Source organism: Phoxinus phoxinus (assembly GCF_949152265.1).
Source record: "Phoxinus phoxinus genome assembly, chromosome: 9".
Classification (NCBI taxonomy): domain Eukaryota; kingdom Metazoa; phylum Chordata; class Actinopteri; order Cypriniformes; family Leuciscidae; genus Phoxinus; species Phoxinus phoxinus.
In genome coordinates, this window is record NC_136884.1 from 14136668 (window position 1) to 14162967 (window position 26300).

Sequence of the window (26300 nt, forward strand, 5' to 3'; positions counted from 1 at the left end):
ATACTTTAATACATAGCTATATAATTAGATTTTGGACAAATGAGATCACGCTGTGGATGACAAGCTGGAAACAGAAACCAAGTAATTGTCTTACTGTGTGATCACAGCTGGTTATAACAAAAAGCCAGGTTACCATGGAGCAGATTAAGTTTTGCATTGTGCCTTGGTTTATCATGACAGTTTACTTGTTTGGCTGAAGACAATAATATGTCATAATTGATCCGCATAGAGACTAATGAGAAGCCGCCTGGAAGTATTCAACCAGTCTGAGGACTTTGACTCCAGAATATCTCATGAAAAGCAACTTCCTTCCTCACCATAGTTATCCCAGAGACGGCGCCAGGGCCCAGAGGGCCGCTGCTGGCAGATGCCCATAATGGGCATGTTGACGACACTGCTGTCTAGCAGAATTCACTCGGTTCTGTTTGGCACACACGTCACTGTGGATGAGTTAGCAAAGCGCTAATTAAAAAGTGTTGATTAGAGAGGTGGTGGTGCAGAGGTGTTAGTCTAAGGGGAGAGACAGGCATAATTACAACATGTTCTACACCGCTTTAAACAACGATGAGAGAGACAAAAAATGGATAAACATGTTAAAATGTTCGAGGCAGGGTGTGAATGTTAATTTTAACCCAGTTTTAAAGAGGTATGTTTTACATATTTCAATGTAATGTAAGCAGAACTATAAAGGTTGACTTATTACCTCCTGGGGTTTTACCATGGCAAAGTGGTGCATACTAACAGTCTTTTACTTAGGCTTTGCTTTACAGGTGAGCTGGAAACACACACACACAAAATAAAAAAATGTCACCATTTATTAACCCTCATGTCATTTGAATTCCATTACGTTTTATTCCCAATCCTGTATAACTTAATTTTTTCTATAGAACACAAAACGAGACATTTTGGACAATGTTCGCAGCACGAAAGCATGTGGTGACTGGCGGCTGTCAAGCTCTAAAAAAGAACAAAAACACCATAAAAGCTGTCCATATAACTCATGCTCTCTATTACAGGTCTTATGCAGATTTGAGTAAGAAAATGACTGAACTTTAAACAATTATCCACTGAAAATCTTCCACTCTGTCATAGCTTTTAAATGTCATTTGCATTTATTCAAATTTGTTGTGTAAAGACATCGATAATACAAAGCGACAATTGACCTTTGTCAAGGTTGTTCCCATAACACAAAACCATCATATATCTTTAGAATTGATATATATGTCACATGGACTACATTTGTGATAGTTTTGGATCTCGACAGTCCCTGCTCACTGAAAGTATTGTTGTAAGGAAAGGAGCGTGAACATTCTTCATTATTTCTTTTAGTATTTCCCAGAAGAATGAAAATCATATGGGATTGGAACAACAGGATGGTGAACTATTCATTTAACTCCATTTCTCCATGTAATCTAAAAAGGCACCAAAACCATGTGGGTTAGCAATCTCACACTGACAGCACCCTCAGTGTAAAGTCTGAATGACAAAGACCACCCCATTTGAAAGGCAGATGCAAGAACTGCATCGTGGAAATAGACCAAACCCGGTCTTCCCCAAGGAAATAGCACTTCATGTTTGAGACGTTTGGGTTTGACAAAGCCTACAAAGAAATTTCTCGAAGAATGCCAACCAGTTGGTGTGAAAGCCCTGGCACATCTCCTTCATTCTATTTGGATTGACTCAAAACACTCTTTTTCAGCTGGATAAGACACTCCTGGGAGCGACAGGCCGTTTAAAGCATGGAATGGATGAAAGAGTGTGTAGGACATGAACCTTACAAACTCAGAGAGAATTTTGAAGACTTTAAATCAAAAAGCCTATGTAACGATAACCTTCGAATGCACCTGCGCGCTCTTGAGAAGCGTTCATGTAAATTGGCAGGATAGAGCATTCCCATTGTGCAGCACAGTAACTAAAGAAATACAATCAAAACTGCAGAGAAGTGAGGAGCCATGCTTCACCATAAACAAATCAAAAACTATAGAGACAGAAATTTGAACAGCTACATGGATGATATACAACCACAGACCCATTAAACTCCAGATTGAGGATGTGTACTGCATTTTATGAATCTTTAATGGAGGCTGTAAAGCTTTATTTACAGAATGTCCCATGGGGTACATGCAATCTCACAGCTGTATCGTGTGGCGAAAAGAGTTCCTGCCTTTGTCTGTGTCGCACGCAAGGCTTTCGAAACTAGTTCTTTAGACAGTAACAGCAGAATTATCTAATTTATGATACAATTGTTTAATGAAACCAGTTACATGCATGCAGAATTGTCACTGTTCGATACCAATATCAGTAATATTTCACCCTTAGTAATTCTGATATGTCTCATCTGCTTTCCTAACACTCCAATGGTATTAAATCTTATAAAACCTTACACTCTGCAATGGGATAGCTCTTCTTCGAATTGCATACACGTTTGGAGCCGGCCAGGTCAGTAAAGCATCTAACCAGAGTTAACCAATGACACTAGATATGGGAAAAGACCTATATAACCATCAGCACTCAGCCCGACTCATTCCCTTCCTTTAAATATTTAGGAAGGTCACATACGAATCTACGAACATCTCTTCAAGAAGCAAACCACGCATTCTTTTTTTTCTTCAGAAGGTTGTTTACAGAAACAGGTCAAAGTCAGCCTCTATATGAGGGTACAGACATAGAAATTTGTTTAATGTTTCAAAAATAATGGAGCAAACTGTTAATTAATAATAACAACGGTGGCAGAAACGATATTCTTTCTTAAGGGGATGATCTGCATTCAACAGTTTAGAATTTAATTAAACAATGCTATGCGAGGGCAAGTCAACTTTGAATTAACACTCTAATCGTTCATTTCTAATTGCCTGAAAAATCTAATGCAAAGCGCTTGATTCCCCTAAATCCAAAGCAATTTGTAACACGGTCTCCCCTGTAGACCTGGTCCCCTGACAGCGCGCGCACGTCCTGTATTAACCATCTCTCCCTCAGCAGGAGGACGGCAGTTTGAAGTTAAACCTGCATGAATCCATCAGCAGCCCACAGTCACAGACCCACTCCAGCGCTGTCCCCTGACTCGTGTGTCCGTGTGAACCCGTGCGATGGGGCGACCACTGGGCTTGATTTACTCTGACCTTTGGTTGCAGAACTCAGAGGGGTCGACACTCGGATGTAGAGCCGCCCATAAATCTGCAGAGGGGGTGATTACCGCCCAGGGATTTAGCGCTTCTCACGGGGCGTTGGCTGCTAATTCTGTCCTCCTCGTGACAGTCATTAACAAGCACAGGACCAGTGTGACAGTGCAAAGATGCTATTCTGGTTGCTCCACAGTCAAAACAAAATCAAGAATAAGTACCACGTTAAAGGAATGATATTAACGTCTGCTGATGCAATAGTTTGCAAGCCCCATTATTAATATTACAAACCCTTAACTGTAAATATTAAACTTCAGCATAATCCTCTGTCGTTTGTGACGGACATGAATGATATCTCAAATTATGCGGCTTGTTGAGGAGAGGTGCGATCGGACTAACAATTGCCAACTGTTGGATGATGAAACTGGCAAAAATATTCCACAGACTAGCAATCAATTTTAGAAACCACCCAGAAGACCCTAAAAACCACAATGCAAACACTGTGGAAACCACTCACAACATTCTAGTCTTGTGTCAGTGGGTTGTTCCATTAGAAAAGTAAACTTGTGATGTAGCGATAACATCAGGATAAAAAATAAATAATAATAAAGCAGCAGGTTGCGTGGAACTTAAAAGAAGCTACAGTAGTTGATTCCAGTTTTGTGCCGTCTTTAAGGAAACGAAGCCCAGTATGCTCTAGCAGCAACCCACAGTGAGAACACAGCTTGCTAACTTCAGTTTAATAGCAGGAGACAAAAGGGGAGAGGAGAGGAGAGGAGAGGAGAGGAGAGGAGAGGAGAGGAGAGGAGAGGAGAGGAGAGGAGAGGAGAGGAGAGGAGAGGAGAGGAGAGGAGAGGAGAGGAGAGGAGAGGAGAGGATTAGGCTGACCTTAGTCCTTTCCCATGCAAAACAAAGGTCAGATATATGCAATGACCTTTATATTCCCCTGTGAAACAAGTGGTAGGTTCTGCAAGTGTTTTAATGGGAAAATCAGCAAATCACTGACTTATTCATAACCATATGCTGAATTTATTTTTCAAGAAACCGTTCTTTGAATTGCAGGGCACTAAAGCTGAGGGACGAATGAGAACACAGCCCCACCCGTGTGTAATGAGTGTCACACATTCTCAATTTAAAACCAATCTAGTGGAGCAGTCAGGCAGCAGAACACACACGCACACACGAACAAACACACACACACACACATGCGCGCACACGCAGAACACACACACACACACGCACGCACACGCAGAACACACACACACACACACACACAGCAAATGTCAGCCCATGCATCACCCATTAACCAGCTGTGAATACCAGAAATGAAGAAGATGAATGGAGTCTGAAATTGCTGACTTTTAAGGAGAACCCATCTGATGAAGCTTCTTCTACCAAACCTTTATACAAATGTCCTCTTTACCTTTAAAATAGTTCAACTTTTTCACTCACTTTGTTTTGTGTAAAATTCCTTTTTTAATCTATTTCTAGAATGACAATGTGTTAAAGTAATGCACACACACACATTATGTTTTCTATGCCACTACTGGAATAATTTACATTTTAAAATATATTAAAATATAAAACTGTTCTTGTTAACTGTAACATTATTGTAAATTATAATATTATATAATCCTCACATTGAGAACATTGGAAGAATCGCACACTAAAGCAATACACTATTATATACAGTATACAGCTCACTATATAACAGTATTTTAGGCATCATAGGCACATTGAGAAATATTTTTGAAAGCTTATTAGAATATCATGTAGCAGCGTGTTAACGCCAAGCTCTAATGATCAATTGTGATTCACGTCTCCAGTGTGTTTCATGTAAGGAGCACTATTTGAGTAGCACATAAAGTTGCTGATCAGTGACTTATGAGAACGCTCTCTTAGAAGGCTCATGTAGGCAGTACACAGAGCTTATGACCTCCCGACATATGCATCTGCTATTAAAGTCAGCCTGCCTTTGAAAGTGGACAAAACCGGAAACCAATAACTGTCAGATCAGATACCCACAGTGAACGTCTCTGTATAAGGCAGATAAAACAAAAGGGCGAACGTACCCATAAATCACCTCTACGAGCAGGCGTAAGAAGCCGTCGTGATTGGTTTAAGAATCTTCACTTGTGAGAACTCGGTTCACGTCTGGTGAGAAATCCTTCCGTAGATCGTTCAAAGATGAGCTAATCAGAGACTGCGGCCTGATAGGCGACGTAATTTAGGTGATAAAGCATGCGAGCAGATACACGCACGTAAATCTTCCCTGCTTGCTCTATTGCACAATGTTGAGCAGATATAAAGCAGGGTAGAACAGAATCTTAATTCCTAGCCACACAACTAGGACAGATGGTATTTGCATCCATGACTTTCATGTGATGTTCCCACAGAATAAAGAGACAGTCTTGGCCAGAACTAACCCTATGCTGAAGACTATTAAAAAACTATCAAAATGTTGGGGCTTTTGGTCAATGTCTGTTAGTTTTGAGGCCATTTCTATGCTAGGTTTATAATCAAATGTCTAGTCGTCTCGTTTTGCATACTAACATATACATTTGTCAAGTAAAAATGTACTTTTCCTTATAAACCACCTTCCTCGTAGCAACAGCGAGTAGCAAATGTATTGGATGGATGCATTTGGACTTGTATTTCCTATGAATTGGTTCAGAAGAACATGGCAGAAATTAAATTATTGTGAAAGCGTTTCCACATAGCTTTCATACATGGCATAAGCTGTCTAGATAGCTAACTTCATGTTGTTATTGTTAACTAAACTATTGTTAACTGTTTTGAAAAAATTTTACAGTACTAAAATGGCTAAAATTTAAAAAATAAAACTAAATAGAAATGTAAAATAACAAAATTGACCAAAACTACTTTAACCACCAAACTGCGCTGAAAACTAACTATACCACTAAAGTGGCATTAGCTCTTTTGGGATTGAACCTACAACTGTGGTAACATAACCATTAAGCCACATCACCCCACATGTTCATAACTCTATATGTAAATCCCCAGCAATCCATTCTGTCACTTACTTTAGAATGACAACGCGCTAAACATTACTTTTGTCTTTCTCTTTTTTTGGAGAGGCAATTCTCTCTTTTGGATGAGAGGAGCAGCGGGTGCAACGCTGGCCATTTGCACTCGGGATGACCTTTGCCCTCACTTTATTCTGTCTCTCAGTCAGTCTCTGCGGAGGCCCGTCTATGAAATCAGTCCATTTCATTGGGTTCTTCATGCACTGATACTTTTTCTTATTACACTCTACTTTAGAACAAAGGGCTCAATTGAAAAAATGAGACGACGGAGAAAGCGTTTTGAAAAAAGAACGAACGTCTCGTGCCAGGCGCAGAAGGGTCTCCCCCTGAGCTAAGTTGAAAAATGCTGTCCAATTGATTTTACACAGTTTGCACTCAAAGCCAAAGATGTGTTACCTTTCAAAGAAACAACTTGAAATGTAAAACTGTTGTGGACAAACTACTGATCTGTTGAAAAAAGGTAAAGTGCATCTACTGCAAACAGTGGATCATGTATTAATTGCCTGTAATTACATCACCCATCATCCCCCAGCTTAGGCACTATAACTGATTTCAGGACGGTAGTAAGTAAAACAGACAAGCTGAGTAACACCCCAAGTTATTTAAATTGTGCTCTGACACAAGAAGAAATGCATTGCATTACCATCTGCTCAGATCACTCTGCAAAATTAAGCGTGGAATTCGAAAACTGTCCCAACATTGCATAAACTACATGTTTAATGTATCACAGCCTCAGGAAATGTTCCGAATTGACAAGTCTTACACAAGACAACTGTGAAAAAAACCCGGTCCAAGCCAAATACCGGTCCAACAGTCTGGTCTCCAGATATAACTGGAGAAAAATGATGACTTGAAGCAACACTCATGGCTTATTAATCAACAGCTTATCAATGGGACATCAACTTTATAATTAAGGATAGGGTTTTATTCAAATCAAGTAATAGTTACATTTTAAACCACCATTAAGTATTCACAAATCATGTCCAAAAACATGTATCACTAAAAGACCAGATGACCAAGATAAAACGTTTGACTTTTGTGTCTCCAAACTTCACACACCAGCGTTTATTAAACCGTCAAGCCTTCTGATGATATTTACAATGTTGTTTAATCCGTGGATTTGACATCCACTCTGATCCACATTTCTTGTCGTAGTTAACGGCCTCTCGTCGCGCTCTGAGCTTATCTGCTTTGCCCAGCTTGTTCTCCCATAGTCTGCGATTGGCACTCGGTCGGCCCGTGTCATGAGAGTCTAACATAAATTGAAGGCGTTCTAAGGCAATAAAGTGTGGCAGCCGTTGTGACACACTGGGAAGTTCCCTGTGGATAACGGCCGGCCGTCACACGAGGCGAGACGGTCCGTAAATAAAAGTCGCCTGTGTCCTGCCAGACTGCGCCAAGCCAATAAAGTTTGAAAGGTCAGGACGGACTCATTCGTGCCACCTAGAGTTATGCCCACTATTAGGCAAAGTGGTGCAATGCTAAATCAGATTTGTACACCGATTGACAGATACACACTGGCAGTGGCACACTTACAAACAGCCAGACAAACACACACACACACACACACACACACACAGACACACACACACACACACACACACACACACACACACACACACACAAACACACAAAGGTAAGAGGCAGGAGTGCCGGGGCCCGAAGCAAGTGTTCTCTTTGCATTAGCGTGACATCTGGTGCTGTGAATCTCTGGCATTTTCTTAAAGGTCTTCCAGCACAGGGGAGGATCTTTTAAGGTTTTTGTGCCTAAAAAAACACAGTAAAACATCTTGGGTGGATTCCATTTGAAAGTGAGCCATTGAGAAAGAGACATGAATGTTTTACAAGATAATCATAACTAATTTAGGCTTTTAGTCACATATAAACATTGATAAACACTTACATACAGCAAATCAAACATGGTAAACAGAAGCTTAACCATACAGTACTTGCTTGACATGAGAGAACAAACCTCATTGGTTCTTACACGTCAAGCAATCACGTTTGAGCTTTTTTTTTGTGGAATGGACTTTCAGTGGAGGGACGGATAAACAAAAATGAACTTGTCTTATGGCATAGAGTGATTTGAGGGTGAGTTTTTGGGTGAAATATCCCTTCAAATTGTGTGCAATATAACATTTCTTCATGTTTGGTGAAAACAAACAAATAAACGAACGTGAAAATACACCAGCAAGTGAGGGTTTCTGAAATTGTACACAAAAAAAAAAGAAAAAAAAAAGTTTGAAATAAAGTAATATTGAACTGTTTATAATTATACTGCACATTATGTTGTAATTCTTTACGCCCATCTGTGGTGAAAGCTAAATCTGTGGATCAGCACATGCTCAATGGAGAAGAAATTGATGATATATGATCTCATACGGCAAATGCCAAACCACTTTCTCACAAACTCACACGCTTATGACGTGCTTCAAGCCCCACAGGAGCTCTGCAGGATTCAACATCACAGCGGCACGGATGGCTCCATTTGGGAGTCCATTAAACCACTAATCCACCAGTTATTTTTATGTTTTCGATTCTACTGGGCTATCGTTTTCAAAAGACATGAGTTGCTTTTGGGAGGGTTTTTATTCTGACAGCAGATATCAGCGAAGGTTCAGAATTGGGAGGGTTTATTCCCTTCTGCACCACCAGGAATGTCTCAAGAGGTTTGGGAGGTATTGTTTCCCTACTGGGAATCCAGTTAGAATCTAGATTTAGATTTCTCCTGCAGTTTTCTGCACATCCCATCACAACTCACTTTCTCACCCCACTGCTCCTTTGAAACTTCACATTTTTCACACTGTTCTAACTTTTTTTTTTAAATTATACTCCATAAGCATAGTCCATGTGATTTGAGTACTATAAACAAAGTCTTCTGAAGTCATATGATAGGGAAAAATCAATAGGAAAAATCTTTACCTTGGCTGAAGCATTCAGATTCTGCAGGAATATATTTTGTGTTCCATGCAAAAATAACAGCATGAGTTCATTTTGGGGTGAACTATATATCGAAATATGATGCCCACAAAAAACCGCAGCACCACTGTAGCATTTCTTCACTCTCTCTCTCCCTCGCTATTTTTGTTTATTAGTTAGGGCACGGTGAGCGGGCCTTTCCGCACATCCAAACCTCTGTCATGGTTGGCTAGCTACTGTATAAGGAGAGTTCACTAAAATATGGATTTATTGTGTCTGCTGTACTACAGGAGAATGCTGGGAGAAAGCAATGCAGAGACAAACGGGCATGCGTTTTATATTTTTCCGTTCTCTATTTCTACATGTATTACAAAAATGGTCTTGTGTAATGCACAGTCTAGAATGAAGCAGCCGTATTCACCTCCAGTTATGTTAGTTTTAGGAAGAAAGGGCCTATTCACAAAAAGAACAAATATTCTCGAATAATATTCGGCACAAATCCAAATTTTTTATTGAAACTATGATTACAAATGATATAAGTGACAATATCAGCTTGATATTGTCTATTGTTTTACTGCAATTTTTTTATCAGCAATTGTTACTATTATTTTATTGGTTTGATTCGGACAATACGGTGTACTCTATTTTTCTATAATTAAAATAATGCATTTACACTGGGCTCAAACTTAAGTTTCCAAGGTTTGGCATTTTTAAAAAAAGAAATTAATACTTTTATTCTGCAAGGATGCATTAAATTGATAAAAAGTGACAGTAAAGGCATTTATAATGTTACAATGCTGTTCTTTTGAACTCTCTATTCATCAAAGAATCATTAAATGGATCATGGTTTCCACAAAATATTAAGCAGCACAAATGTTTTCAACACTGATATTCTTGAGCGTCAAATCAGCATATTATACTGATTTCTGAAGGATCATGTGACACTTAAGACTGGAGTAATGATGCTGAAAATTCAGCTTAGCATCACAGGAATACTGTAAATCATTAAAAGCAGCTATTTCAAAGTGTAATATTATTTTACATCATTACTGCTTTTACAGTATTTCTTATTAAACAAATGCTGTGTGAGTGAGCAAAAGATGAAAACTAAAAAAATCTTCCCAAGTCCAAAACGTTTGACCGATAGTGTAAGTAGCTTGTAGTGCAACTAACTATACGTTTTCAGAAGGGTAGCTTGACTGTGGTTTAGTACGTTTCAAAGCAGCTTCCCAATCCTGCTTCATATGCATGCACAGACGTTCTATCTCCAGTCTAAAGCTGTCAGAGAAGTGCTGTGGTTTGAGCTCTGGGATTTCTCTGTGTTTGAGAGGATTAACCTCCTGCAGACGTTCTGCAGGCCAGAAAAACATAATCGCATTCTTCTGCGGAGTCAGAGACGAGACGCTCAGACTGCACGCCACATCTCAGGTATACAAACACTCACAAACAAAAGTACCCACACATCGGCGCCAGGAAGTCTTCATCTATTAAAGAGCTGCGGAAAAACAACAGACAGGTTGCTAAAATTCACGGCACTAAAGACAAAAAATCTGGGTCCTATAATGTCTATTTTTCTGTCCCATCAATCTCAGGTTTCTAGAGTCAGTCCCGTAGGCCAGCGTTATCTTTTCAGCAACTCCTGCCTTCGAGGAATCCAGCATGAATGTTTCATCGAGGGAATCGCACAATTCAGATTGATGATTCTGTCCGACAAAAGGGCAGAAGGGCTGTAAAACATCCAGTTTTGGGATGTTTTACACATGAAGCATTCACCCTCCAGACTTGGCTTTCTCTCTCAGGATGCGTTCGATCCCTTTGCCTTAAACGCGCGGCAACAATAAAAAACGTTGAACTTTTAGCGGTCCCGGGTGCATAGGGAGCAAAATCCTGCGATGGTTTTTTAATGAAGACAGAGGTTCATGTGAAGGTGAAGCGTCAGGTTAAAATGATGTGACAAGTCACACAATAAAAAATGTTAGAAGGTCAACAGAAAGTCGATTGCACATCTAACTAAAAGTGCTTCTCTGACTATGAACTTCTACATATACTGTATCTGCTTGGAAGTGTTTGATCGCATTAATAAATAATATACCTTTTCCCATTTGTGCTATATTAGGAAGCCCTACACATCTATGGGAAGCAGTGAATTCATAATGCTTCTGAGAAGGTTTGATATACTGCTGTAATTATAACTAGAGTAAAAGGTTACTGCAAGTGAAAAGTTGTAAATGTCTAACATCACATGCTATTTTACAATTTTCTTTTACAGTTATTAAAGTTTTTGCAAGTAAAAACAATAAATAACCATACAATTTACAGTGGAAAAACTGAAGTCCCTACATAACGCATCCACATATGGTATATTTGATCTTTTTGTTATTGATAATGTACATTAGGGTGTTTTGTGTTACATTTTGTGTTTATTGCGTTAAGTGTCATGTGTGTTACCCTGATGGTGTTTTGTCTTTGTGTGTTTGACCCCATGCACCATCTACACGAGAACTGACCATGTTTATAGTAACTTACAATGAACCCTGCTTTCTTTTGTGTCACCTGTATTTTTATGGTGGTTATCAGTACATTTTAAGATAAAAAGCAGATTTAGGTATTTGGTATATTAACATTATATCACTTCATGAAATATACGCTTATAAATTGTAAAATATACACGCACCATTACACCATCACAGCTGCCAGTTTGTTTGTTTTTTTACTGTAAATTTATTTATAGTTTTTACAATGTAATTGAAAATTGATCAGAGCCCCTATATTATTTCTCTTGATCAACAGTTATGTTAACTGATCAGTAACTAACTAATATGTTAGTTACTGAGATTAATTTCTGTCCAGAGGTTAATTAAAAACTTCTTCTTGATTTCACAAATTGTTATTACTTCATAATACACTATGCTAAGGTTTTTAGCTCATAGTGAATCTATTTAGCTCATTTGTAACAAAACATACAAAGGAATATATCTCTTAGCGTTTGCCGCATTAAAAGTGAATTCAGTTATTTGATTATATACTTCACTTCATATACGCCATCTTTGCCGTATAAGAAGAGACAGAGGTGGTCAAGGAGATTATATTAAAAGGCGGTCACATTTGAAGAAATGTTGTCACAATCATTTGAAGTCACATTAATCGGACTGATCTCTGTCACTGGCTCTGATCTGGTCATGGTTCAGAAGCGCCTGAAAGGCTACAGCAGCCTTAACACTTGGCTTTTGTAATAAAAAAGTGTTGATTGATGTTATAGCAAAGAGCTTCTATTAACAAATGCCAGACACGGTTAACTCAAACTCACTCTAAACAATTGTTGGGTGGCAGATAGTGATACTCTCTGTCAAACAATGCCATCTTTAGTTTTTAATGAAGGAAGAATGAATATTATAAATGATTGCAAACCGTTTCTCAAGCTGTAAATGACTCATCAAGGGAAGTTCACATTTTGGTAAATCATCAAACAGCCTCCCTACCTGTGCTACAAGTTAATAGTCCCGCTGGCTGAACATCAAATCAAAACTCACTTCTCGTTTTACTGTTCATAATTTATCATATTATTCTAAAGAATTGTATTACTTAATTGTTTTAAGTATAAAGCATTAAAACACAACAAACATCCAATTTCAGAAGTAACAAAGAATTATTTTTGTTAAAAAAAATGCAATTTATTCCTGTGATGCAAAGCTGAATTTTCAGCATCATTAATCCAGTCTTCAGTGTCACATGATCCTTCAGAAATCATTCTAATATGCTAATTTGCTGCTCAGGGCATTTATTATTATTATTATCAATGTTGAAAACAGTTGTGCTGCTTAACATTTTTGTGGAAATATTGAGCATTTATCTGAAATAGAAATCGTTTGTAACATTATAAATGTCTTCACTGTCACTTTTGATAAATTGAATATATCCTTGCAGAAAAGAAAATAATCTTACTGACTCCAAACGTATATATATATATATATATATATATATATATATATATATACACATATATACACACACACACACACACACACACACACACACACACACACACACACACACGTATATACTGAATCTTTTTTCTTTCTTGTTTTTTAGAATCGAAGAGAGAGAATTATTGAAACTATACTGAAATTATAAAGACCACAATCCTGTCTGCAAAAACTGAATCGTTAATATATTCACCCTCAATTACAAATGTGTTATGTTTATCTTGTAAGATTTATTCTAGTCATTCATCCTACATCATGGAAACTGAATCACCTTGGAAACCCATATTCAAATATTCCATATGTTTTGCTGCCATAGTAACACTTTTTCACTGTCGTGGTCAACAGTTGTACATTGTTGATATTGTGAACATTACAGGAGAAGTACACTCATCACTTTTACAGTACATAAAACATTTTCTACTGTTTTTAAAATGTAACCTGACACAGTTAATGTCAGTGACTTTCAAAACTCTTCACTCCCTGTCAAATTAAATTAAACTTTCTGCTTTTTCTTCAAGTGACGCTCTAGGCACTATGTGAAAAAAAAATACATTTAGTTCATTTTCTGCAAGTCTTTAGTAAGTGGAGAAGGAAAACAACATGCAAAACAGCTCCTTAACTGCAAGAAACAGTGACACAACAGCATGCAACAACCTCTGCCCTACAGTCACATACACTCATTATATGCCGTTAAGCCAATTATTTAGAACCCAGCATCAAATTTTGGTGGTTTCTATGGAAACTGCTTTTTTTTTTTTACAGCCACCCATATGTTGTGCCTTTTTTGTTGAAGCATCTTCAAAGTAGGTGCAGATGCGTGTTGAGGTCTGGAGAATAGAAGGTGCATTAATTACCAGAGATGAAAGCACTAATGACAGAGAGTCAAACGAAGCTGACTGATACAGACAGACTGTGACTCTCATACTTAAAATAGAGAACATGCATTGCACAATAAACACCACCAAAGTCAAAGGGAGCACTAACAATGCTAAAGTGATTTTACAGATACGGGGCCTGGTATACCAATGGATCAAATGTAATGTGGCTCATGAGACATAGGCTGAAAAATAAGAAATCCACCAAAAACATTACTACACATCTTTCTAATAAGTGTACTATGATTTCTTATAAGGATCATAGTTATAATAAATCATAAGATACAGTACTTCAAAACAACCTATTAGTAAGTTAATCTACTTAAACATGGTAGAAAAGCAACAATGCGTCACATGATCTTTAAATCTGCAATAATTTGTCTTACTAAATTCATAAAAGAGACGAAATAATAAAACCTAAAATAAAACCGAAAGATTAAGACACTGGCACTTCATACTGGCTAAAATGTAATGTGGCCCAAGAGTGGCCCCAGAGGCACTCCTTAGAAATAAACAAGCTGTGTAAACTGATATTGTTAAATAAAATAAATAAATAAACAAGCTCATAAGAAATATACCTAAACCATTACTATATATCTTTCTAAAAACTGAAAGCCATCAGAGGCAGACGCTTGGTGATAACTCCACTCCGTTGAGGGTAGAGGTCTGCACAGGCTTTAAACTTAAGCCCGAACCCGGCCGGCCCATACCCGAAATCAGTCAGCACAAAAGGAAAAAAGAAGAGAAAAAGCACAGACATAGGCTACTAATTATGAAACTTTGCTGTGGTTGAACAGGTGAAACAGTCACAAATTCCTCTGGAACTCAAACATTACACTTCAAAACAAAGTTTGCGCAGTTTCACAACTATTTACACAAATATATATATATAAATATATCCTTCTCAGTGCGAGTTATGAAGGAAGAGAACAGCTTTGAGAGTTGATGGTTTCAGCGCGTCCTCTGATTGCGGTGTTGTGACAGCGCGCGTGTGGGAGCACAAAACAACAGTTTTGTAAAATGATAAAATAAAAATGATTCATATATAATTTTACAAAACTGGGGGGTTGTATAACTAAGGTTTGTATAGTTAAACCAACGGTGAAAAATTCCTTCATATTAACATGGCGACTTTTCTGAGAGCGATGAAAAGTGTGAAGACCAAGAAATCTGTTTTAAAACTATCTTGATCTTGATCTCTTGACTTTTTGGTAAAGATAGCTGTACAAAAAGTACACACTTAACCGTTCAAATTAATAATAATAAATAATAATAATATATTATATTAAAAATAATTGGAATGCTGATCAATCAAGGTTTTTTGGTTTAGTGCAGAAGTCATAAAGCAAGAAAATCCCCACTGGCTCCACACAAAGTCCCTGCCATAAACATTGATCTCAGAGCAAGACCCTGACTAGAACACATTCAGAATGCAGCCACATTTATCTTCCACCCTCCTCGCAGTATGAGAGAGACTGAATAGAGAAAGAAAAAAAACAGAAAGGCTAAATCAATGGCAAATACATGGGGACCTTCCCGTGGGCTGCACCCCTCTCATGACAACTCAGACACACTGAAAACAGATGCTAATTATAGAGGATCATTAAGCCACTGTGGGAGGGCATGGTGACATACTATTAATTATGGCTAAATCTCATCAACTGGGGGATAGTAAAACCCATGAAGATGTTAAGCTATACTAAAGAGGTTACTGAACTTAACCTTGAATATTTCCACTGTATCGTATTATATTTACAAAGAGAGACATTGCAGGATTCTTGACTATAGCGGGATTCAGTCAACATCTGTTTCTTTCGCAATAACTTTCATAACAACTTCACTTTCACTTACCTATTTTTTTTATTAAATTTGTTGGCTTTTTGACACTTTTTATGAATAGACACACACCAGAACAGGCATTTCCTACATGAGTGAGCACCATGGCTCAAAGTGTCCCTGGATTACATGCACCAGCCACTATGTAATAGCTCTGATCATTTTTTAAATGTATTGGGGTTTTGCCTTCATATGCTTTTAAGTGAGAGAGAATGCCTTTAAAGAGAAATAGAAGGATAAAAAGGGGAAATGGGATCCACAAATTCAGATTCCACCGCACTAGCACCAATGCATTACCATCTGCATCTTTTTTAAAGGAACTACTGGATTCATCAAAAACTTTTATAACAGTCTATCAGAGCACAACATTTAAACTGAGGTCAAAATTATTTGGTCAAGTATATTGTCCTGCACACTAAATCCATCCTATGCAAGCTGCTGAGTGTTTAATGGTAACCCAAACAGACAGCTCTATGTTGAATCTCTGTTGGGAAAGTGAGTAAAATAGGAAGAATACACACAGGAATGAATTAGTGTCACTCTGAAGAGCTTCTTTCCTCTCTTCTCTTTCCAGAAAAGATAAAGGTTACACCCTGCCAGTGGGACTCTACACAGGTGGAGCTGTTTCATGTCAAAGCCTATTGAGAAATCATGCTGTCATTGAATTAAAAGTAGACCTGAAAATAACTAAAGTCTGTTAAACTGTTTTCTCCTTTAGGAGAAAACTGTTTTAATCATTTAGCAGACACATTTATCCAAAGCGACGTACAAATGAGGAGAACAATAGAAGCAAGCAAACCAACAAAATGGCAACAATATGTAAGTGCTGTGACTAGTCCCGATTAGTCCAGCACAGTACACGTAGCAAGTTTTTGTGTGTGTTTTGTCTTTTAATAAATAACAAATAAATTGATATACAAAATAGAATATTAAGTGTTAGTATAAAAGGGTCAAGTGTTGACGAAAAAGATTCTTGAAAATGGCTAAAGACTCGGGTTAAGTTAAGCAGGTCATTACACCAGCATGGATCTTGCCATGTTGTCTCTGAATTCAAAGTCACCACAGGCACAGGGTTTTTCAGTCTTCAGGAACATAGCATGACAGAAATAAAAAAAGTCAAAGCAACTCAAAATTCAATCAACATTTTGCTGTAAATTGTTGTTTTAAATGCTACTATCCGTCAACACATACCAAATTTTCAAAAGTACTATGCTGATGCACACAAATCTGTTGCTATCAATATTGAATTAAAACAGGGTGTAAACTGGGATTTTTTGAGAAATGCCAGACCTGGTAGTTCATAATGTTTAAAAAGTAATGTGGCCCAAGAGTGAGCCCAGAGGCACTCCAACAAATAAACAAGCTAAAACATATGAAATCCTACCAAACCATCAACTATGCTGATACTGTTTACCACAATTTTTTTTATATTTATTTTCAAAATATTTTCTCATGATACTGCATTACAATTTCAGGTCCTTACATTACTATTTGTATTTTTTAATTACAGTTTGTTCACTCATATTATTTCCAACTTAACAATCTAAAGACGACGCAGCACAACGAACAATCGATAATACTAACCACAATGCAATGCATGATGATTGTTCAATATAAATTGTTTGTTCAGTTTGGAAAAACATTGTTGGTCGAACGTATTCGTCAGTCATGATTCTACGTGATTCTTGTTTCTTAGTGTCTGTGACTCAAAAAGCCCCATATGCTGGACAAAATGTAATAGCTATTTTTACACTGTACAACATTTTCCCAAGTATCCTCATGAATCCATTGAGAACACATTGTTCCCTTCTTTTTTACGAATAGGTTAGACCAGACCCGTACTGCAGGTCATCCATATATTCGCTCAAAAGTCAGAGCCCCACATTGTTCATCCTCAGAGATTCAGGAAGACTTTCATTTAGCAAAACTGACAGAAGGGAACCGGTGGGACTAAATGAATGTGGTTGCAATGGTGGAACTGAGAACACATGTCAAGGTAGTTTGGCAGTTGTGTGCATGGAGATGGGAGTGCAGAATTCCTAGAGGGAATCTGGTGAAAAGCTTGGTAAGCCTATGAATCCGCATTCCATCCTGCCCTTTTAAAAACAGACCAGTCATGTATGGTACTGCAAGTCTGTGGGCCCTTGCAAACCAAGAGATTAGGCAGTATCAACATAAAGAAATACTCTAGATAAACAAATCTCACCAGAATATAATTGGTTCAAAATGTAATAAGGGCCCCACATAAAACTGCATACTGCAGGGGTAGAGACAGTGAAAAATACATGGCACTTCACTTTAGTATGGAGCAAATTAGTATGGAGATAAATATTCTATGACAAAAGGGAGTGTTTTCAAAAGTGACTAATATATTCCCGCTGAAGATGAATGACTCTGAATAATCTGATTCATAATAAAACCATAATAAGACATGAGAGAGTTCTGCACGGATTCAGAGGTTTATGAGAAACCACAGAGCAGTGGGCTCAAGTGCTCAATCAAGAGCTCAGCCAGTCAACCTTCAACACACGGCGAATTATGGAAATATTATTCATTTATTCCCATCTAATTGAGTCTCGTTTTTGAATTACCACTCCTCCTCACTCAACGTGTTAAAAGCAATAGAGTGAAATGGAGAGAGGAGTTGTACGCTGATTGGCTTGGTCCCCTTGGGTAATTGTTGCACTAAGGTCTTCTGTACACTCCGTAACTCTGAAATGTGACTTCCCTTGCAACTGATGTGACTGAATTACCAAGAAGATCAAGCAATTCAAAATATAATTGGATATGTTCATTATATGCAATTTTAACTAGAAAGTAGCATTCTAATGAAAGACTTGTAGTGGCAAATTAAGATACTGTACTTCAGAATGCCTATGTGTAACTGGAAATTGAATGTCCATAAATATTGGTGTCATAATATAGAAACTACAGAGCTCTTCTGAACCGTTTATGTGATTAACAGACTGACATTTAACCCGTAATTCATTGAAAAACTTGTCTGCATTCACATACATTTAAATATGGCATGTCGGGTTTGATGTCAATGATGAACATCGCAACCAAACATGATGCGACAAGAGAGAAGTTCAATAAAGAGACTGAATCTAACATTTTGCAGAAGTGCAAATGAGACTTGAGAGATGCAAATTCAAAATTATATAACATTTCTGGGCATCAAATATCAGATATCATATATATTTATATCTGAAGTAAAGTATCCATCAAAATAAAAATGTTTTGTCTTTTCATAATATTGTAATTAAATTTATTCTATATAATTCTACAAAAAAACTATATATTTTAACCAAAACACTGTAGCAAAACAGGTAAAATTGAGTATACTTAATATCTTTATATATATATATATATATAATAAAAATGAATGTTTATGTATAATTTTAATGAATAAACATTAAATACCTTTTTGTGATAATTATGCAAATGACTCAAGAGTTTTGAATTACTGTAACAATCTTACCAATTCTAATATCATATACCATAATACCACCAGCCCCCCCCCCCCCCTCTCAATTTTATTTTAATTTATTTACTCAACATTCATGTGTCTATTGAAATGTCTAAAGAGTTGTTGTTGTTTTTTCCATAGAATGTAAGTCAATGTAAGTAAATGATGACTAAATTCAAATTCTTTTTCACAATATTGTAATCATATATGGTCACACTTTTGATTAGGGTCCAGTTCTCAGTATTAACTAACTATTAACTATGACTTTTGCCTCAAACTCCTAATTACTGCTTATTAATAGTTAGTAAATTAATTATGTTTAGGTATTGGGAATGAATTAGGTAGGATCAGGGATGTAGAATATGCGAGGCAGTAGCATCTGCAGTTAAACTTGTGTTTTATGACAGGTGGCAACCAGTGTTGAGGAGGCAACACTATCACCTACTGTACGTTGGGAGGTCAACAAGATACTGGCGCTGGATTACTTACATATTATCATATGTGTACTATTCATTTTAAATATTACGGCTATTACCAATCCCGGTATTTTGTGAAACAACTAGACTGAATCAAATGTTACATGTTTACACATTCTATGTGAAATATAGAGGACTAAAGAAGAATGAACCTGAAAATATATATTTTTAGGGGCTTGTGACTGACAGGGAGTCTAGACACTCTGCAGTGCCCTCTCATGCTTTATTTACAGACCCCATCAATCATGTCTTGAGATGATACAGACACACAGAGTGACTGGTTCTCACTCTTGCTGGAGGACAACCAAAGCTTGTGTGACACTGGCTTTGCTCAACAGCAAAAACGTAACATTGGAACCACTGTATGAAGGGACCCATAGCTGTCGGACATGCTGAATTCAAAACAACATCCTACAAATAACAAAAAGCAGATTTCATAGATGGTGGAAATGAGTAGATCCTGTGCGTACATTTTCAACACCTCAAGCTCTATGAAAAACATTTCATTCTTTCTTTAGCTTTTTTTTTTATTAGAAAAAATACAATTGAGCTTTCAAATTGTATAAATTGTTCTTTTAAGATGGTATTACTTTTCTAGTTGTACATTATCATTCAAAAAATTTGATCAGAATTGAACCACATTTCATAACTGTATATACTGTATATATATATATATATATATATATATATATATATATACATATATATATATACATATATATATATATATATATATATATATATATATACATACACATATACTGTGTATGTATTGAATTGGTGTGGCTGTTGTTATAATACATGTAAAAGTTTCCAAATATATGTTTTGTTAACTGGTAATGTATGGTATTGACATAATTCCTGTAGATAGAGATGCATGTAAAACGCTCATTAAATTTTTTGCAGTAGTGGATTTTTTCACCAGATACAGTTAATAATATAAGACAAGGTGTACACACATGACTGAATGACCTAATCAGGGGTGCAAACACATGTATGGTCAAAAAAGAGAGAGGTAATCGAAGCCCTCGTCCCGCGGCAAATATCCGGTATATATTACTGCTATTTCATGAAAACAATTTCACCTGATGATTTGAATAACTCTTTTTGTAAAGAATTAATAATTCTAGGATGATTGGGGTAATTGTGTAGGGTAGGCCTAGTGCATCTGCATAGAAACTAATAAACAAAATACAAATATGAATACAATAAAACACAAATACACGAGAAATAAAGCAGTGTTTTATGTTTTTCAGGTAAATTAACTGTATTAAGTATTAATACAGTTTATCTTTTGACAAAACGTGATTTTTCTCTTTCTCTTTTGTTGTTTGATTAACTTTGGTGACACAAACAGCTGCAGGTATATTGGGTGCTGTCCCTTTAATTCGAATGCACGTATACTGGTAATGACACGCATCCGTTTTGACTGCGTTTACGGGGAAACTCGTTGAGACGGACACTGGCTTATTTTTTCGTGCACATGTCTGTTCAAACACAAATAGATAAGATAGAAAAGGGAATTCGGTGTTCACGAACTTCACGTGCTGTCTGCGACTGCGTGGCTCTGTGCGCCGACAGACCATCTACATTTGGATGTGAAACATAATAGCCTATATATATCCTGATACAGCAAAGACAACGTCGGCAGTATTGACGGCAAAATAGGCTACAGAATATTTCGTTCTGTAGGCCTGACAGGCAATATTTGAAAATCGATAATTAGGCCTATTTTTTTTTTATTACAATTATATATGCATTTGTCAAAACCGAGAGACATTCAAGCATCAAAATGTAATTTATTAATATGTATTTGCGCCTTCTATTTTGTCTGAAAACTTCCAACACTCTTGCGTGTCGCGTGAAAAATAGGCATCGGTTGCGGTTCTATTTCTAGCACGCGGTTTCGGCGCGGCTCGAGAAGTGTGTGTGTCACACAGGCAGGGCCGGCGCTCCGTACACGCACTGCGCGTAGCAGGCATTGTGCTCTAACCAGTTAACATGAGAGCCGACATAAAAACGGACACTCCACGCCACGCAGAGAGAAATGTGATGCAGTCAGTGGCAGATCCAGAGTGAGACAGAAACACTAGTGGTTCACGCTTGCGCACATACTGCTGGTTTGGCGCGCAGTGTTCTGAGTCGCTTATTTCCTATTTACTTGTTGGTGGACGCAATCCAGAATTACTGTCGGTTAAATTATAATCAGACCCTCTCAACCCCCCCCCCTCCTCTCTTTAAAAAAAAACTCTTCGGATCTGCACGATTCACACAAGTCACCCAAACTGACGTGAAAAAAGCGGGAGGCGCCGAAAAGCGCGCTGTTTGCACCCATGCTAATGCAACGTCACAGAGGGCAAACATTAAGATAGACAGTGCCGTAAGGATAGTGAGGTATGGGATTGTGATGAGAAAACAAATGACACCAGAGCTTAAAAATTAATGCAAACTCACACACATGTGCACATGCACACACAAGCAGGATGGATGGGCTACAGTTAATGCAAAGTCACAGCACATTTGCCAACGCCTTGGTGGACTCAAGTTAATCACAAGGGCATTCATTATCATTTTAAAATAATATAGTGCATTGCAAAACTTTTATTGGAGATAACACTGAATACAACCTACAGTATGAATATTATTATTATTAACTTTCGGTTTAAACTTTGGAAGTGTAATATCATAATATATAAAAATTGTATACAAATAAGATGCACATTAAATATAGATTTTAATGGCATTTTCCTACTGAAACTTTCAAATTTAAATTTAACCCATGTAAATTATGATGTTCAAAAGAGAGAGAGTCAAAAATCTTTTAGAAAAAGAAGTGATGAAACATATGCAAGCTAATGTAAATCAGTTACTGATCTGAAAAGATGCTCTCATTAGAGATAACCAGAAAATCAGGGGTGTGGTGTGGGTTTCAATTTTAACCTGAGCCCACCAAGGTGTCATGCTTCCAACAACAACACAAAACCTTTCTCGAGGCCGTCATCTTGAAGCACCGGAGCAGAAATCAGAAATCTACCCCTTCTGAAGAGGAAAAGCATGCAAGAAAGAAAGAAAATGACAGTAAAAGATAAGGGAAGGCAGACATAGCATGCAAAAACAAGACATGGTGTCTAGGTTAATGAGAATAACCCAGAAAAAGATGAAAAAATAAGGATGGCATTGTAAAAGTGAGTAAAGAGATGTCTAGTTTATGACCAGATGAAGAAGATTAAAGGAAGCAGTCACTGACATGAGGACGCTCTATTTGTTTCAAACACGTCAAACCTATTGTTCGCACAATCATTGGTTCCATACCCTGTAAGTGCAAATATGGCTTTTCTTATCAAAGGTCTATTCATCTTCCAAGCAGCAAAATTGAGAATGTGACAGGATCTCAATGCTGTGGTGACAAATGGTGGCAATCATTTGAAGTACTAGCAGAAAAGACTGCTTGTAGCCATTTAAAGTAAATACAGAATCTGTACAACACACTCATGTCTAAAAGGCCATCTGTGGCTGCAATACTGGACCAAAGTATTATATAATTACATACAGTGGCCCAAAAAGTATTTAAACGCTTTTGGAACACTTTATTTTCAGGCATTTTATAAAAACTCAGTTCCCCTCCAGATCAGACAGCTGTTCTGGCAAAATAACCACTGGTTTTCAAAAACTATCCTTGCTGAATAAAAGTAATAATTTCTTTAAAAGAAAAACTTTTTACTGTTCAAAATGTATTTGGTCTCAGCAATGTATAAATATAGTGCTATTTATTTTGAAAGAAAAAACGTTACTTTTATTCAGCAAGGATAGTTTTTAAACCGAAAAAAATAAAAAAATAAAAATGTATGTTACAAAAGATTTATATTTTAAATAAATAATAATTTAGAACTTCCTATTTATCAAACAATCCTGAAAATATATAGTTTCAACTGTGATTTTACAAATTTATTCTTGAGCACAAAATCAGCATATAATACTAATTTCTAATGTGACACTGAAGGGTGGAGTAATGGTGCTAAAAATTCAGCTTTTCATCACAGAAATAAATTCCATTTTAAAATATATTATAATACAAAAAACGCAGCATTGCAACATCTTTCAAAAATAAGTGTATATACATCATTGTTTATATACTGTATAAACATTTGATCAGTGATTCGAAACAAAGTTTTAGTTACCACAAAAGCTAAATAACATGCTAGTAACATAAAAAAAATATAATCAGACATCTACACTAAACCTGAGAAAGTAACTGTAGCAAGAGTTTGCTGCTTTAGAGCTTTCTGTTAGAATTGTTGAAAACGCCTTAAAGGGGTGGTTGAGTATGATTTCACCTTTCTAACTTTAGTTAGTGTAACTTGCTGTTTGAGCATACAGTAAACAACATCTGCAAAGTTACAACGCTCAAAGTTCAAAGCAAAGGAAGATATTTGCTTTTAAAGAAAAGGACTACACCAAACGGCTGGTAGGGACTACACGACATTCCTCCCGGGTTAGTGACATCAGCAAGCCTAAAATGTACATAAACCCTGTCCCCGGGAACACACAGTCCATGTTACATCTTGTGAAAAGGGCATTTTACCACCCCTTTAGAACGTGGTAAAGAGTGACCAGCACATTTTTCTAAATATCTCTTTTTGTGTTTCACAGAAAAAAGTCACAAAAACAGGAACATAATTTAACATAAATGACAGAATTAGCATTTTTGGTGGAACTATCTCTTTAACAAAACAAATGTCAGAACTAACAGTCAGTATCATTCCAGGCAGTGTTCAGAGTTAAAGAAAGCAGTCTGACCTGATGCCTGTGTGGCCTGTGAATGCAATGCAGAGAAAACGACGTTACTGCTCAGCATCTTTAATCACTGTCACGCTTTACAGGTTTAGGGCGGCAACAGCTTCAGCGTTACGCACCAATAATTTAATACTGGGCAGCAAAGCCGGGGGAGAACATGCATTTCAGAAGAGTGAATACAAATTTTTTTTTTTTAAAAGAGTGCCCTGTTATTTGTCAGGAAGAACCTCATCTCCACCAAACTCTAATATAGTCGAGGGGAATATTAGTGTGCCCAGATTTTCAGCGTGTCACCAGTTTGATCATGGTGAATGTGACTCCAGGGGAATCAAGTGAATGAAGGAGCTTTAAACACTGTTAGGTTGGGCTCTAATGATCCCGTACTCAACATCTTCAAGGAGTAACAGCCTAATTTTGTCTCTTGTGGCAATGAAGATTAATTTAATTGGGACACCAGGAAGCCAGACGGACTCAATACTCAAATAATAAGTGTTTTATCCTGGCATGTTGTCTGTTTAAAGGCATAGTTCACCCAAAAAATGAAAATTCCCTCATTATTTACTCACTCTCATGAAATTCAAATCCTATAAGACTTTCTTTCTCCTTCAAAACACAAAAGATAGTTTTGGTTCACACATGATTTATTAACGTTTGTTCTTGCGTGTCAATACTTTATTTTTTTAGTCCATATACAATGAGCGTCAATGGGATACAATGTTGTTTATCCCAATAACACTATTGACTGTAGTATCTTTTGTACCCCCTGTAGTAATACTACTACTACTACGACTACTACTACTACTAATAAAATATATTTACAAATTCTAGGTGTGTGTAATCCTATGCATTAGTCTCATTTTAGTCTCTGGACTCAGATATAGCATTTATTCCGAATGTGTTTCTTTTCAATGCTGCACACAGTAAACATGTCATGAATAATTCAGCAGCTCAGAATAATATCTGTATATGAGGGTCAAGCACTGGATCAGTCTGAGGGTGTAAGATTGCAACTTGTAACAGACACACAAATGCACATCTCCGTCATTTTAACAGTTAATCATAAAGCAGAGTATGGAATTCCTCCTCAAAATCCCATTGAGAAAATTACAGGGATGGCACTGTATACATTAGAAAACTGAAGATAGCACTCGGTTATTGTCGTCCAATGCCAGTATGGTTGCCATGAGCAATGCTACGAACATAAGAGGGTTTAAAGTGGGTTTGACTCTGAAGAAGACGCATGGGCGTCGAAACGTTAGTCGTTTTGTACTAATAAAAATCATTTAAAACGTTGTGTGCTCCGGTCCTGCTCCTTGGTCCTAGCTAGACCTCGGGTCTCCTTGGTTGATAAGTAGGTTCCCTTCCAATAAAAAAAGTGTTTTCCTTCAAATAAATGTGGTAATGTTCAAAGCTGGGTTCATACAAGTGTCATTAGAATAAACGGACAGAAAGTAGAGCAGAAATTCATTATAAACCCATTGAACTCTTAATTTTAAATCATTTACAGTTGGAGTTTTACCATCCAGTGGTTCATGGTTCACCACATTATGAAGTATTCAAAGTAGCCTATATTACTTGTTGAATTATTGACAAACAAACGGCTAAATGCTATGGTGACTGAAGGGTGTTTTGATGATCCTGTCATTCTCTGAGAACAGACACGGGTGGTTCTGCTAGCTAACCCATACATATTCTGTGTTGTTTTTTGGTGGTAGCTCAGGGGTGCAAGACTATCCTCACTAAAAAACTGACAAAAATCAGCTAGTCCCAAAGCTATAAGAA

General features: G+C 37.1%; 1 protein-coding gene across 11 annotated transcripts in view; it reads right to left on the reverse strand.

Moving 5' to 3' along the window:
- The window catches only part of ppfia2 (PTPRF interacting protein alpha 2), a 147378-nt gene that overhangs the window by 51193 nt on the left and 69885 nt on the right, over positions 1–26300 (reverse strand). Inside the window, exon 1 of one of the 11 annotated variants that reach the window (XM_079623992.1) lies at positions 22708–22763. The exons of the other annotated variants lie outside the window; for them this stretch is intronic. Within the exon in view, the coding sequence (XP_079480118.1) occupies positions 22708–22725 (18 nt within the window). The 5' untranslated portion in view covers positions 22726–22763. Of the gene's footprint in view, positions 1–22707; positions 22764–26300 lie in introns of those variants that run through there. 11 annotated transcript variants of the gene reach the window in all.